Source organism: Amphibalanus amphitrite, unplaced genomic scaffold, assembly GCF_019059575.1.
Source record: "Amphibalanus amphitrite isolate SeventyFive unplaced genomic scaffold, NRLGWU_Aamphi_draft 000182F_arrow, whole genome shotgun sequence".
In the NCBI taxonomy this organism is placed as follows: domain Eukaryota; kingdom Metazoa; phylum Arthropoda; class Thecostraca; order Balanomorpha; family Balanidae; genus Amphibalanus; species Amphibalanus amphitrite.
In genome coordinates, this window is record NW_024881677.1 from 601,866 (window position 1) to 618,787 (window position 16,922).

The following is a 16,922-nucleotide window of genomic DNA, read 5'->3' on the forward strand; positions in this document are numbered from 1 at the left end:
AGTGCTACCAAATTTACTACTACACACGTCGTACATTTCACACAAAAACCCTACTCCGGCCTGCGACACGGGTTTCTTGCAAAATATAATCAAAGCCTGTGTGATCGATGATCCATGGCATGCAACCAGAAAACGTTTCCTCGTTTATCCATCGTCACTGGCGATCGTGTAAGAATGATTCATATGCTATTGCAACTTTGCAAAGTTGCAATAGCATATGAAGACAAGAAGACGGAAAGCTGAGGATCGATAACAACCCTATCCAAGGCACGTCTCAGTGAACCCGATGACATTCCTACGGCCAGCGGGGTAGCCAATGAACATCATGGATGTAACGAGTGAATCTAAATCTATCCTGTAGCCTGTGCACTATAAAGCAACAATGAGCATTTTTTTTTATTGTCAATTACGTCATCATGTCATATGTCACTAAACATCAACGGTTGACCACGCAAGTCAAAGCGTAGCGTACATACTACATAGCGCCTTGGGTCATACTCAGTATGGATCCATTCCGACAGGTTCTCCGCCTGGACAGGTTCGATGTTCATAAAACGTTCCAACTATACCATTCCGCTTCATTTCGGAGGAAGGAATCCACAACAAAAAACAAACCATTGCAGTTATTGCTCCACAATGCGGCAAATAGGCACTCTCAATTCCAATTCCTCGTCGGATGCCTAAACGCTCCCTGGCGATTGCAGGAACCATCCCATCCCACAACAACAAACAACGCCCAAAAACTGGCACGCTCCTCCTCCAGTCAAATGCCACGTAACAACATGGTTGACCAGCCGCCCCAACATCCCAAACAACTATGCCATTGTCAAACAGCCAACAGCCAACAGCCTGTGGCAAGACTAGTTTTGGCAGTTCATGAACTTTGCCCTTTCGAAACGTTCACGTTTCACGGCAAAACGGTTGTCACATGTTTGAAAAGCATCGGTTTCCTTCATTATACTAGTTCCGTTGAGATCAAAGCCAGGTAGTTTTCCGTCCGTTGACACGTTTCAGCCGGCTTCGGTCCATTCTGTCGAAGAACAGAAGGCCTGCCGCTCGCTCGATGACATCCGGGGGTACCTGCGATATAGAGAAGATCGGGATCAGTTCAAACTACTGAATGCAGCGTAGTCGATCACGTGAGTAATCTCAAGGGAGAAATTAGATACCCTGTTTCCACGGAGAGTTGCATGTTCACAAGAAAGTATTCTTTCCATTTGTGAGAGCAGTCAAAGCACAACGGTCTGGTTTCGGAAACATATACCACACCTCACTTCAACCTCACCCATACCTTTTTAATAACACAACACAGCACAACACAAAGAGAGTCATTCAGGACATAGACAGTCATAGAGAACATCCTCTAAGCCCCTTCACAGTCTTTCCTACGACATCCCGCCGCATTTCTCTCACCAGGAAGTTGGCGATGGGCGTCTCGTTGGGGATGGCCTGGTTGGGCATCACGTAGGCCTCCATCTCCAGGTGCCCGGCCGGCGACTCGGCCACCACCACCTTGTAGAAGTGGGTCGGCACGGCCACCTGGTTACGGCCGATCACCTCGTAGCTCACGCGCTGACGACCGTCCGCCTCGCGCCTGAGGGTCGATGACAGGGGTGTAACGTAAACGAACACGAACGAAGCACCGATAAGCAATGTGTACGATTGGAGCATATCAAAACTACAGTGGCAATGTGGAACTACCCAGTACCCAATGTGTAACAGAAAGCGAAATACGTTTAAGTGCATGAGGGAATGCATGCCTTTAATATACACCCAATTACAGTGCAAGCCACATGCAAAATTTCAAAATAAAAGAAACTTAACAAAGTGCAGAGCAGTACGAAGCTATGTAAAATTTCAATCGAGGACAAATTAGGTTAAACACAGCGAGAAGTATCGAGCTCCCCCCCCCCTGGTACGCACCTGGGCAGATACAGTGGTCCCGTGCACACGTATACGTTCGGGAACACCTTGCACAGTTTTCGCACGTGCATCTCCAGGTCGTTCCATTTGTCGCGGTTGAAGCCATTACCCACCTATGTGAATATAAGACGCATCGATATTTAAAGTAATATCTTAGGGCGTAACAGCGCCAAACAAGTTGACGGGTCACGGTATCGAAATAGATAAAATATAAAATAGCAAAGCCAGATTTCTTACAAAAAAGTACATGCAAATGAGGAAAATAAGCACCAATAATCGCATTCAATGAATCGTAGCGGACTCTGACGTAGTCCATCAAACTGATAACAAATGATAACAAAGCTACAACCCTTACACGTCTTCCACTCCAAGTTAATTCGTCAGTAACACTATTCCAGTTTGCGGCGCTTCGTTCGTCAGAGATGCTGACCTGTGGCGCCATGATGGAGGAGGAACGTCTTCTGCTGGCACACTGACCTGCGGCGCCATGTTGGACAGCAGGAACGTCTCCTGCTGGTGCTGCTGGCACACCTACCTGCGGCGCCATGTTGGACAGCAGGAACGTCTCCTGCTGGTGCTCCTGGCACACCTACCTGCGGCGCCATGTTGGACAGCAGGAACGTCTCCTGCTGGTGCTCCTGGCACACTGACCTGCGGCGCCATGTTGGACAACAGGAACGTCTCCTGCTGGTGCTCCTGGCACCTCCGGTGGTTGGCCGCCGCCGCCATGTGACCCCGGTCGTACCCGCTGCCCTTGTAGTCACTGTTCTCCGCCCTGAAGAGAGCAACGAAACGGTGGAACGAGTTATTAATTGTATGTACACGTGGTACACTCACATCAACCGAGACGTGTCGTTACTATCTGTGTAGCTGAATGTGTGCTGAATGTCACGTCATTGAATTCACATTAACCCGCGCCCTGCTGGGGGGGGGGGGGGGGTGTTTGAACACCCCCCTTGTGGTTGCGCCGCCGTTTTTGGTACACCTTATCATACATTAATTCTACACATGTTGTGAAAATTTCAGACCAAGGTCATTCAAGGTCAGGTCACCAGGTCACTTGAAGTGACCTCACCTCATAAAAAGTTTCAATGTCTGTCATAGCTACACCGAGTGACCGATCGCTTTGAAACTTTCAGCGATTGCTAAGAGCAATAGCACGTACAAAATGTATATCTCAGAATTTTGATATCGATGACCTAAGGTCAGGTCAATTTTGCGACCTCCCCATTATAAGTCAATGGGAGAAAATTGAAATGCGCCTCTTTTGGACGAAAGACATTATAAACACTCCCAAACACTGAATTACAAGTGGTTAAGACACACTGAACATGAAAATGGTGTCCGTGACCCCTGTTTATGCCCTGAGGTCATCTTAGGTCACGAATGGTATCTAACAGTTTTTTGCAAATAACTTTTGATTGAGGCATGCTAGAGCGATGAAAACGCATTAGATGTGTTCAGCTCGACGATACGGATCGACTGATATGCAACATGACCCTTTCAGGTCAGGTCATGACCTTGACCTGAGGTCAAATTTTCAAGTTGACCTTTCAAGGTCAAGTTATAGTTCATTCGATGTGTCTTGACGAGAGGAACACGATGCCGGTAAAAGTAAGCTCGTGCAAGGCTTGGGTCAAAAGTTATTGCAGAAAAACTGTTTCCGAAAAAATCGGCTATTTTTGCAGTTTTTGCCCCCTGCAGGCAAAACCGTTGACGTTAGGTCAAATCTGAGAGAATAACTCAGAAAGGGCGTTAATAGGGCTATCGAATGCGCTTTTCCGCGGCGCTGTAGCTCTATTGGTTCCCGAGTTATGCGTTGGCATCTTGGAAATTGTCGACATTCGACCTGGAAATCGGCGAAATTTTGCCTTCAATGACCTCTGGTGACCTGACCTTTGACCTGACCAAAAAATTGACTTAAGTGATTTCGTCATTATTTTTGATGCTCTTTCGAACGCCGCCTTCCGCGTATCGCTACGTGGCCCAGGAGCCGAGTTAGGGGGGGGGGGGGTGTTCAGACACCACCCCCCCCCCCCCAGCAGGGCGTGGAAATCCAGGACCCCCAGCCGGGCGCGGGTTAACTGAAAGTTCTTATAATTTCCAACACCTAAGTACCCATCGTCTTTATATCAACAAGCGAACCCAGCAACATCAGGTCCAGGAACACAAAGACCTGGCACGGAATTATCGCTGCCAAGTGTCGAATACCGCGGGTCCGGACTCTCACTAACCTGAAGTAAGGATGGATGGATTCGTCCGCGTTGAACGCGCAGCCGGCCCGGTCCACCTCGTCGTTCCTCTGCACGCTCTCCGCTGTCAGGTGTTCAAACACCCAATGCGGCACGCGCGCACGGCGGTCGTAGGATAACACGTAGTCACTCTGCGAGCGTACGTTGTCCAGACCGGGAAAGCCGAAACGCATGATCTGTAACGAACAGGGACGTTATACATTATACAAGTGTGCAAAAAAAAAAAAAAACGCACGGATACATCAATGAGCAGTTTATGTTGATAAATCACAGCTATTGGTCAAGCAGACACGTGCAGTGTGGACTGCACCTGCCCGTTTGACACACTGCACGTAGGCATCCCTAGAGACGTTGTAGCTTGTAAACAATGTCACGTAACGAATGACACCTGGCCGAGTTGGCTAGTTCAATCCTCGCAGCGACTGCATGATGTCATTTTTGCCATTTTAATATTATAAAAGGGAGTCGTCGGTACAAAAGCTACATGATAGGACGTTTTAGCAGTTTACACTGTAGGGCAGAAAAAACTACTACGTTATCATACGTTATCGACTACGTTACGGGAGCTACCAAATTCTGGCACGGCAATAACTGCGCAGCTCAGCAGGCACAGTGGAATATTACGTACTATCATAAAAAATACAAAAATGGTTCACATAGCTGGCAAAATATCGATCGAAGTTAGAAAAATGAAATACATTTTATTTTTCCAATTATCTAAATGGATAAAACAAAGGAAAACGTCCTCTAGCGTATATATTTTACAACAAATGACGTCATTTGTCCACGGGAATGCACCCGTTTCGTACCAGTCCAACCATAACAAAGCCCATTTACGCACAACAGAAATTGATCCAAGGCCCTATATAGATGATCAGTCTGTGATCGAGTGCGACCGGCGGGCGGGGCGCGACGAGCATTTTATACGGGAATGTGAGCTTATTAGGAATAGTGAGTGTCGTGCCGTCTTCAGGTCTTCCGACAAGCTCTGTCAACACTGTCAAGATGGCGGAGAAGACATCGAAGAGCCCCTCCAATGCGAGCGTCAAGCCGACGCCCATGAAGCTTTTTGCAACATGGGAGGTCGAGCGGACTTCTCCAATATGCATACCCAGGCAGTGCACTCTGAAACTTGGGCATCTAAACGTTGTAAGACCGTTCAGTTCAGATCTTGGATCTCTCCTGATTGCTGTGAAAATGCAGAGTGCCAAACGGACTCTGCGCTCAAATGAAATCCCGCTCCAGTCGACAGGGCTCTTGGACACTGAGCTTGATCTGACATTTTCCATGCAGTACCCTCACTATCTGAAGGGTGAAGGCAACAAGCTGCAGATCATGATGCAGAGACGGAAACGATACAAGAACAGAACCATCCTGGGTTTCAAAACTCTGGCTGTGGGTGTAATCAACATGTCTCAAATTCTGCAAAGATCTGTGGACAAAGAGCTCAGGCTGTACTCTGACCCAAAAGAAAAGCAAAATCTTGCAGCTGTATTGACTATGGAGTCACTGGTCAGTCAACCAGTGGAGCAGGAGGACATGCCAATGCCAAAGAGCATGGATACACCATACCGCTATGACTCAGAAGAAGAGGAAGAGTACAGCACAAACGATGAATGCTCAGACTCTGAACCTGTGCTGGACTCTCGAGGGAAGCCTCCATCCATCAAGCATGTTGGAGCCAACATGAGACAAAGAAACCTGAAGGAGAAGTTTATGACCATCTGGAAGAGATTCAAGGTGTCAGAAGATTTGCAAGGATTGGATCAGGACCAGGATATGGATCCAAAGCTGGCCAATGAAGTTGGGGAGTTGGATGACCTTTTCAATGAGCTTGAGTATGCATCAGACTCTGGGCCGGAGGTGGACACCGTGAGCATCACATCCATACCAAAGCCGTCTCTGCGCCCGTTCTTCTCCTCGTCACAAAACCTACTGGGTGACAATGCTCTGGCCAGCAAAGCTCCACCACATACTTGAGAGCAATGTCAGTCACCCTCTGAGGTACAGCATGACACAAGTAGGCGTGCTTCCATTACTGACCATATTCTAACCACAGGTCATCAAAATGTGTGTATAGTAGTATTTGTTTGCATTTTTAATGTTGGCAATTTGTGTATGGAAAGTAAAGACAGCCTGTCACAGGAGAATGACATGCCAGTGTATTTAGTATCTGTAGTTAGGTCACAAGATGACGATGGCTGTAGAGTAGTATGAAGCACTGGTAAATTCATAATGCATTACTGTGCAATGGAAACTGCTTTCAAGATACCAGTAGCTGAGGCTGAGCTTTATTTGTATTGTGTGCTGCCAGAATACTTACAAAATACACAAATGAAACATTGCTGCTGTTACTCCTAGAAACATAGTGACTTGTGACTGAGACCATTGATCCCTAGTCTACATTGACCCATATAAATACTTCATTATAATTGATACCCATTTCATTATTATATACCCTGCTCGAGCTCAATAACAAAACACAAATCTACATGCTGAATATATAGCTGTAAACTGGTAGTGTACCATAGATTTGAGAGCAGATTATAACCAGTGCACGTTCTAGAATCATTATCGATCGATGAGAGATTCCAAAATAAGTTAACCCGCGCCCAGATGGGGTCTGCCGAGCAACGCGGTCTGATGGGGGGGGGGCATTTTGGCCCCCCCCTCAGATCTCGAGAACCACGCAACATAGCGACAAGCGGTAAACGGTGTTGGATAGCCCCAACGGGGAACTACCTTGTGACCCAATTTCATTGACCTCGGTCAAACCGATGACGTCACAGGTCAGGTCAAAGGTCGAATTTTCACCGTTTACAGGCCTTTCAAGAAATGCGTTGTAAAATCGAGTAAAATGCATTTCATTGAAAATCATCGGTGGAGAAATGTTCTTCAAACACATATTTTGCTATTTGAGGTCACTGATACCAGGTCAGGTCACAGAGGTCAGGTCACTGGGGGGGGGGGGGGGGTCACAATATGAAAGTGTCGTGTGATACATGTTTTATGGTCCATTTTACATGACAAATGCAATGATGTGGGTCAGACAGACTTTAGGGCCAGCTTAGGTCACGTTTTGGTCCAGGTCAGGTCAAGGTCAGGTCAAGGTCAGGTCAAGGTCAGGTCAAATTAGGTCAAATTTCAAAGTTGATATTTTTGCATAAAATGGGTATCGATTCGATGCAGCTCGTCACGGGGAGTTCAATGGTGGTCTCCGTTTTGCGCTACGAGGTCTAGAATTGCTAAAAATTGAGTTCAAAAATTTGACGTCATCAATTTTTAACAGTTTTTTTGCTATAACTTGGCCAAAAAAAGAGGTATCGATCTAAAATTTGGTATGTATATCAAAGAGCGTAGGGACTATCACATATATTCCGGTTTTTTCGAAATTCGAAAAAAAATTGGAAATTTTTTGAATTTTTCTAAAAAAATCATTTTTTTATTTTTGGGGGTCAAAATCCCAAAATTTCGAAAATCCGAGATAGCAGTTTTGTAGCGCCGTCTTTTCTCTACACAACCACATAAAGAACTTTAAAATTGCTTGTTAAGTGTAGAATTGGTGAGCGTTTCAAGATGTCATGTTTTTTGCTCATTTTTGCTCGAACATGACCTCAGTTTGACCTCAATAACTCCTGACCTGAGGTGACCTGTGACTTAAAATTTTGTGTGAAGGTGTCAAATTGATGCCCGGTAAGGTACCCAAAATTTGGCGGCGCTGCGCAACGCCGTTTTCTCGCTATTTAAGAAAAACCACAGGGGGGGGGCCAAAATGCCCCCCCCCCATCAGGGCGCGGGTTAAAGGGACCATCCCACCTTAACATTAGTTTTGAGTTGAGATAGCCAAGTTTGCGGCCAGGCTCAGAAACCACCATTTATCCTGGTCGCAACCCCCGCAGCTTTATGGTGTTCAAGAAATTTCTTCCCTTTACTTGCAGGGTGGGACCAGCTTAGTCCCTATCTCTTAACCATTAACGGTTTTTTGATGACGTCAGCAGTCATTTCAACGCCCGCCATTCCTTGAACCCGAGTTTTGCTGACCTTGAGCTCCCTTTTTTATCAACGTGAAATCCGTCGTCGGCGCTGAGAAAGCCTATTGCTTTTCATTTTAATTTGAATATTAGAAGATACCCACCACTGGAACTTGGACTGATATTATACCAAGGCCGAAGATGATCAAGCTGCCTGATATATCTGGAGCTTGGTGTTCAACTTCAACATGGAATAAAAAACAAAATATCAAAGCAAACTGGATATGGTACTGCAAGTTAAAGTCCAAAGAAATTTGAAGAGCTGACAATTGACATTAATTCTTTTCCTGCAAGGTTTCCATATGGAGATCACAGTCACACCATGAAGAAATATTTTTGATGTTAACAGTTGAAAGGGGATTTATCTTCCAGTTTAGACGAAAGACGCTGCTGACTGTCTTTGGAAAAGGATGTCGGCATGAGGTGCAATTGTGCTTGTGAAGTGGTTATAACTGGTCTTTTCACAGTATTAAATTGAATGTGCCATTGCAGCCAAGTGTGTTATCATGTAAGGTAAAATCAAAACTACAATGTTGGTTTTACGAGCATTGAGAAGGCTGGTAGGTAACACCTGCCTGTGCTCGTAAATCATGCTGCCAGAGTATTCTAAATTAATTTTATCATACACTTTTGTTGTCCAGAATGGTTGCACTATTGTTTGGTATCATATTATTCCATGTAAATATGGTAGTGTAAAGTCCGACCAACATGTTACCAGATTTGAAGCTGTTACGTTACCTAAGTACCTGTTTTTTACTGGCGTGGTGAATGTCACCTGGATTTTGTTTTGAGGTGCAGACCTAGTAACTCTGACTACATGGGTTTGAAGTTATTATCTATTCTGTTTTTACTGGCCTGGTGAATGGCGACTGATGTTGTCCGTGGATGGCACTGAAACAAATTTTGAGTGTTTTGTACAGTGTTTTAATACAATGCTGAGGGCTGAAAGCTGTCTTGTTTAGAGTGGTGAAAGTTCAGGATATGCCAGCCACCATGGTGGGTCAGAGTTAAATGTGTTGCAGTCAGTTCGGCTTCGGCAAGCACACGGATGGGCATGCGCATCGAGACCTGCTCTGCCATACTTTCAGCCAATTTCACCTAGGTAAGTCTTTTCTTTTTTCTGCCAAAAGCTATGACATTGTGAATTTCAGCACTGTGGCCTGTGTGTAGCTTTCAGGAAAGCAATTCTAAATAAAGCTCTGATAAAGTGCAAAATCAGCAATGCAGCCCTCTATTACATTTTCTACAACATCTTACTTGTTTCTTGCATGGAGAGAAAAATGCAATGTTATGAATTCGTTTATTCACATAATTTGACAAGCATGCAGTTACCTGCTACTATCACTGCACAAAACAGAGCAGAAAACATCAGTTGATCAAACACAAGACATAACAGAAGTTTACAACATAGGGCTGCCGAACCTGCTTCCTCCCACCACAGTTGATGCCATTTCCTAGCCTGGCTTGATGTGAGCACTGAATAGCTGCTTTGTCTAATTACAGCTCACTACCATTCAACTTAAACTACTCTCTAGTGAGAGCGTTCAGTGTTCATAGCAGCTCGACAGACGACAGACAACAAACATCTTGACAAACCAACCAGTATTTGATTTGGCTAATGATTTATGTGCTTGTTGTATCATGGCCAAACTACTTTAACAGCAATAATCCCTGTTTCATCTTGATCTTGCTTTTATTTCCATTTGAACTCAGATCTTGAAACAATCATCTGAAGTGATATCAGATACTGGCTTCTGTTTCTCTTGAAAGCAAGTTAAAACAACAATGATAAACTAAGGCAGGAGATGTGAGTTGTGGCAGTAGATTTTTGATCCAACATATGTCAACCTTATATTGCTTGAGACCTCTGATGCTTACCAAAGTAGATGCTTACCAAAGTAGAAAGGAAAGAGGCAAAGGGAGCGTGACAGACAAACAAATATTTATAGTTTTTTGATAGTTTGGATTCTTGGCTTGATTTAGCAGATCAGCTGTGAACCTTGACTTTGAAATCACATAAATGTCATGGTACCCGAACGAATCCTCGCATGACATTTCTTCGTAGCACAATTTTTCGTCCGCATTTCTTCGTCTACAAATCTTCGTCGGTGTATTTATTTGTCCCTCAATGCTTACTCTTGCATATATTTGCGTTGAAGAAGAAATGCGAGCCGATTTTCATATACCCTGGTGCGAGACAAAGTAATGCGATAGGTACGAATAAATGCCCTCACGAAGATTTGCAGACGAAGAATTGCGATACGAAGAAATGCCATAAGAATTGTCCTGGAATCCTTTATTGGCCATCATATATTGACCTTGATAAGATAAACGCATCATTCGCGCAATATTTGTCGCACTTTGATACCAAATTATTGCTTCCAAATGCCGACGTAAAGAAAACCTTTATGTGACGTCATAGAAACAGCGGATTTCCCAAAAAGTAAACAAAAATAAAAGTCTTATATCTCGAAAACGGGTGAATATTTTCCGGTAAAATTTGGTAGATGTTCATTTTCGCTCTTTGTGATTCACGCTACATCACTTTTATGCCAATTCATTAACTTTTTTGAAGGTGGGAGGGTCCCTTTAATAGACATGCATGCTACAACGTGCAAACTGAAGAGACTACGCAAGACAAACACACGAATAACAGACTTTGCCAGTCACAACACCTCTTACAAGGTTCTTTCTGCACGAAAAAATAGCACCTACCTACAAAGCCTTTTGAGATGACATGCTGCTTGCAAATTTTATCATACGTCTAAGCATCTGCCCCGACCATTGAGATTGGGGACCACCTGGTACGAACGTACTCTACGCGCATATACACATTTGCCCCACCCCCGCAAATGGAAGAAGACGCTGTCAACAATACGACCGACAATCGTTTCTAAGAGCCCGATCACCATTTGCTGAGACTGGATATATATTACTGGGTTTTACACAGGATCGTTTGACATAGGGAGGCTGGACAAATCACACATCGGTCTCTAATAGCTAGTTATAATTTTGGGCTTTAGGGCGCGCCAACTAAAATGGTCAGATCATTTTGCAACCATTCCAGTCTAACCAGAACTCCATTCGACTATAGGATGCAGACCGCCACGGTTGAGACTCGTGACTTGTCTGCGTTTAAGCTTTGATCCCTGGTCAACAATCGCCCCTCGGAGTGTGGTTATATGACTATAACTGCCGTTCATCACCGTAGGCCATGGCTGCGGTTACAATTTTTCTAAAGCGCTCGAATTACCCCGGCGATCGACGCGGTGCAGTCCCATCTGTCCCGTCTCGACCCTCACCTGCGACACCCGGCTGGCGTTTTTGGCCGGCGCCGGGTCGATGGTGCCGACGTCTCTCATAGGCGCGTCGGCGGGCACGGGCATCGCGGCCGACACGGTGCCGAACATGGGGTGGCCGGGCAGCGGCCGTAGTCGCGGGGGCGCCTCGGACTTGGAGCTGCACAGCCAGCCGGCCAGCCAGCCGCCCAGGCCGGCCGACACGCCCACCGACAGCCGACCCAGCGACATCCTCCGGCCTCTGCACACAGGGTGGGAAACAAGGTGTCAGCTAGTGTGTTGAATCAGCTTATTCTGTTTCCTGTGGTGCATGATCCATTTATCCTGATTAAAAAGGAATGTTCTCAGTACTGTTTATACCCTGGCCTAAGCAGCAAATTTGATCAGAAATTTTACCAGTCAAGATTATTGTGATAATTATCAGCAATTGATATAAATAAGCCTTCAGGCTTCAATTTAGTGTGGTACAAGTGAGTTGTGACCAGTGCCCAGTGGGACAGTTGATAAGTAGTTGGCTAAGACTTTATGGGGATCCAGATTCCAGGACCCATTCTTGGTTCTCCATTCTCTTAACTAGCATTCACAGCTGTCAGTCAGGAGCAGGTGGGCTCTCACAATGGCCTGAAAACTGAGCATCTAGGTGAAGCAGTCCTCCAGTAGCTGCATAATCATTGGCATGAATGACCTGCTAGACAGAACTATGAAAGGATTAATGACCACTCAAATCATGTGCCTAAATGTTTGATTTCGCTATAGTAAAAGTGAACATAACCAAACTTATCAAATACAATGCAAGCTGCAAATAGGTTATCTTATCAAGCGCGACAATTTTACCTTCAACATTGACACAGATAGCTTAATTTTCATTGGCAATTGATGATAGAAACCAACATGAACATGCCAGAATAAAAATGGTATCTACAAAATTCAAATACAAATACGACAGAAGAAAGCAGATTGATGGCTAAGACAATAATAAATTTTGGTACTAGTATATATTAGGTCCGAGTGGCGAACTACTTTTTGCAGTCAAAATAAGCTTTTGATATTACAATGACTAGTAGATGCAATAAAATGAAATCACTACACAAAATAACAAAATTATTATAAAAGGTATAGTTTAGAGCCAGACATCGTAACATAGAAAGCGTACAATGCACTTGCATCAAAAGACTTGTTGATAAACTTATAAAATTCAGCTAGGAAATAATGACAAAAAATGTGTTATCCTGAAACTGCTAGTTCGTATTTTGATTTACCGTAGGTATGTATATGCAGTATAATTCGGATTTCGTTAATCGTTTACAGAAACTTGGAAGCAAATAACTGATCAATAGGGCTTATTTTGCTATATTAAATAATACAGTGCAAACCCATATATCCCAAACAATCTTGATCTTTGGCAATTCAAGCAAAATAAGACACTTTGGACACTTTCCTCTCTCAAGCCCCTAATGTTGAAGCTTGATAAAGTAAAAAAGGAGGGGGGAAAAGTGTAGACGTTTCTCACGCAGCTGCTACAAAAAGCTGCCCTTAAATAACTGCAAATCTTTGGCTATGACAGAAAACCTGTTTTTTGGCCTTTCAGATGCTAGCTTGATCAATAAAGATTTTTAAGACATTAAAATTAAGTATAAAAAGATGTAACGGAAGTTAGCCCACATTCAGCCCACATTCAGCCCAGCCCAGATTGGGGCTGCCAAATCTAGGGAAAAATCTAGAAATCTAGGGAAAAATCTAAAAACCGTTTTACGCCTAAACGGCTGGAGAAAACTGAAAAATAAGACCACCATTTGAAAGATCTCTTCACCCCGGACCTAATGATATGGTTAAATACCCGATCAATTTAACCAAAAGCATGATTTAACCAGGATGAAAATTTTCGGTCAATGGGGCGGCCCCTACGATTTTCTTTAAAATCGGCATGGTGATACTACAGGCCCAGATGACTAATCTGGCTGAAGAAACCCCTATGGGCATTGAAATCTATGGGGTAAAAACGCCCTTGGAGAGTTTTACCCACGCATTTCTGGCAAGACTATCGCACGCATCCCCCCAATATGGGTATCATATGAAAGCCCATGAAAACCCAAACAAAATGGTGGGGTAAAATTTACCCATTACCCCATCCAGGGTAAAGTTTACCCAAGATGAAAATTTTCGGTCAATGGGGCGGCCCCTACGATTTTCTTCAAAATCGGCATGGTGATACTACAGGCCCAGATGACTAATCTGGCTGAAGAAACCCCTATGGGCATTGAAATCTATGGGGTAAAAACGCCCTTGGAAAGTTTTACCCACACATTTCTGGCAAGACTATCGCACGCATCCTCCCAATATGGGTATCATATGAAAGCCCATGAAAACCCAAACAAAATGGTGGGGTAAAATTTACCCATTACCCCATCCAGGGTAAAGTTTACCCAAGATGAAAATTTTCGGTCAATGGGGCGGCCCCTACGATTTTCTTCAAAATCGGCATGGTGATACTACAGGCCCAGATGACCAATCTGGCTGAAGAAACCCCTATGGGCATTGAAATCTATGGGGTAAAAACGCCCTTGGAAAGTTTTACCCACGCATTTCTGGCAAGACTATCGCACGCATCCCCCCAATATGGGTATCATATGAAAGCCCATGAAAACCCAAACAAAATTGTGGGGTAAAATTTACCCATTACCCCATCCAGGGTAAAGTTTACCCAAGATGAAAATTTTCGGTCAATGGGGCGGCCCCTACGATTTTCTTCAAAATCGGCATGGTGATACAACAGGGCCAGATGACTAATCTGGCTGAAGAAACCCCTATGGGCATTGAGATCTATGGGGTAAAAACGCCCTTGGAAAGTTTTACCCACGCATTTCTGGGAAGACTATCGCACGCATCCCCCCAATATGGGTATCATATGAAAGCCCATGAAAATCCAAACAAAATGGTGGGGTAAAATTTACCAATTACCCCATACAGGGTAAAGTTTACCCAAGATGAAAATTTTCGGTCAATGGGGCGGCCCCTACGATTTTCTTCAAAATCGGCATGGTGATACTACAGGCCCAGATGACCAATCTGGCTGAAGAAACCCCTATGGGCATTGAAATCTATGGGGTAAAAACGCCCTTGGAGAGTTTTACCCACGCATTTCTGGCAAGACTATCGCACGCATCCCCCAATATGGGTATCATATGAAAGCCCATAAAAACCCAAACAAAATGGTGGGGTAAAATTTACCCATTACCCCATCAAGGGTAAAGTTTACCCAAGATGAAAATTTTCAGTCAATGGGGCGGCCCCTACGATTTTCTTCAAAATCGGCATGGTGATACTACAGGCCCAGATGACCAATCTGGCTGAAGAAACCCCTATGGGCATTGAAATCTATGGGGTAAAAACGCCCTTGGAAAGTTTTACCCACGCATTTCTGGCAAGTGTATCGCACGCATCCCCCCAATATGGGTATCATATGAAAGCCCATGAAAACCCAAACAAAATGGTGGGATAAAGATTACCCATTACCCCATCCAGGGTAAAGTTTACCCAAGATGAAAATTTTCAGTCAATGGGGCGGCCCCTACGATTTTCTTCAAAATCGGCATGGTGATACTACAGGCCCAGATGACCAATCTGGCTGAAGAAACCCCTATGGGCATTGAAATCTATGGGGTAAAAACGCCCTTGGAAAGTTTTACCCACGCATTTCTGGCAAGACTATCGCACGCATCCCCCAATATGGGTATCATATGAAAGCCCATGAAAACCCAAACAAAATGGTGGGATAAAGTTTACCCATTACCCCATCCAGGGTAAAGTTTACCCAAGATGAAAATTTTCGGTCAATGGGGCGGCCCCTACGATTGTCTTCAAAATCGGCATGGTGATACTACAGGCCCAGATGACTAATCTGGCTGAAGAAACCCCTATGGGCATTGAAATCTATGGGGTAAAAACGCCCTTGAAAAGTTTTAACCACGCATTTCTGGCAAGACCATCGCACGCATCCCCCCAATATGGGTATCATATGGAAATTTTTTGACCGAAAATTTTCATCTTGGGTAAACTTCACCCTGGATGGGGTAATGGGTAAATTTTACCCCACCATTTTGTTTGGGTTTTCATGGGCTTTCATATGATACCCATATTGGGGGGATGCGTGCGATAGTCTTGCCAGAAATGCGTGGGTAAAACTTTCCAAGGGCGTTTTTACCCCATAGATTTCAATGCCCATAGGGGTTTCTTCAGCCAGATTGATCATCTCGGCCTGTAGTATCACCATGCCGATTTTGAAGAAAATCGTAGGGGCCGCCCCATTGACCGAAAATTTTCATCTTGGGTAAACTTTACCCTGGATGGGGTAGTGGGTAAATTTTATCCCACCATTTTGTTTGGGTTTTCATGGGCTTTCATATGATACCCATATTGGGGGGATGCGTGCGATACACTTGCCAGAAATGCGTGGGTAAAACTTTCGAAGGGCGTTTTTACCCCATAGATTTCAATGCCCATAGGGGTTTCTTCAGCCAGATTGATCATCTCGGCCTGTAGTATCACCATGCCGATTTTGAAGAAAATCGTAGGGGCCGCCCCATTGACCGAAAATTTTCATCTTGGGTAAACTTTACCCTGGATGGGGTAGTGGGTAAATTCTACCCCACCATTTTGTTTGGGTTTTCATGGCCTTTCATATGATACCCATATTGGGGGGATGCGTGCGATACACTTGCCAGAAATGCGTGGGTAAAACTTTCCAAGGGCGTTTTTACCCCATAGATTTCAATGCCCATAGGGGTTTCTTCAGCCAGATTGATCATCTCGGCCTGTAGTATCACCATGCCGATTTCGAAGAAAATCGTAGGGCCGCCCCATTGACCGGAAATTTTCATCTTGGGTAAAATTTACCCTGGATGGGGTAATGGGTAAATTTTACCCCACCATTTTGTTTGGGTTTTCATGGGCTTTCATATGATACCCATATTGGGGGATGCGTGCGATACACTTGCCAGAAATGCGTGGGTAAAACTTTCCAAGGGCGTTTTTACCCCATAGATTTCAATGCCCATAGGGGTTTCTTCAGCCAGATTGATCATCTCGGCCTGTAGTATCACCATGCCGATTTTGAGGAAAATCGTAGGGGCCGCCCCATTGACCGAAAATTTTCATCCTGGTTAAATCATGCTTTTGGTTAAATTGATCCGGTATTTAACCATATCATTAGGTCCGGGGTGAAGAGATCTTTCAAATGGTGGTCTTATTTTTCAGTTTCGTCCAGCCGTTTAGGCGTAAAACGGTGTTTAGATTTTTCCCTAGATTTCTAGATTTTTCCCTAGATTTGGCAGCCCCAATCTGGGCTGGGCCGAATGTGGGCTGAATGTGGGCTAACTTCCGTTACATTATAAAAAGCTACATATGTCAAATTTAGGTTT

The 16,922-nt window shown here is 44.5% G+C and overlaps 1 protein-coding gene across 3 annotated transcripts; it reads right to left on the reverse strand.

Moving 5' to 3' along the window:
• Window positions 1-381: 381 nt before the first annotated feature.
• LOC122384160 (endonuclease G, mitochondrial-like) lies at window positions 382-13,019 on the reverse strand. 3 transcript variants are annotated; one of them, XM_043371235.1, is made up of 7 exons: window positions 12,944-13,019; window positions 11,509-11,746; window positions 4,158-4,351; window positions 2,575-2,698; window positions 1,924-2,036; window positions 1,414-1,594; window positions 382-1,080 (listed from the first exon to the last, which is right to left on the reverse strand). In XM_043371235.1, the coding sequence occupies exons 2-7, from the start codon at window positions 11,734-11,736 to the stop codon at window positions 976-978; spliced, it is 945 nt and encodes a 314-aa protein (XP_043227170.1). In that variant the 5' UTR covers window positions 11,737-11,746; window positions 12,944-13,019; the 3' UTR covers window positions 382-975. The 3 variants fall into 3 exon arrangements, with proteins under 3 accessions (XP_043227170.1, XP_043227171.1, XP_043227169.1); XM_043371236.1 differs by having other exon boundaries at window positions 11,509-11,747; window positions 12,770-13,013; XM_043371234.1 differs by having other exon boundaries at window positions 12,765-13,012.
• Between the last annotated feature and the right edge of the window lie 3,903 nt (window positions 13,020-16,922).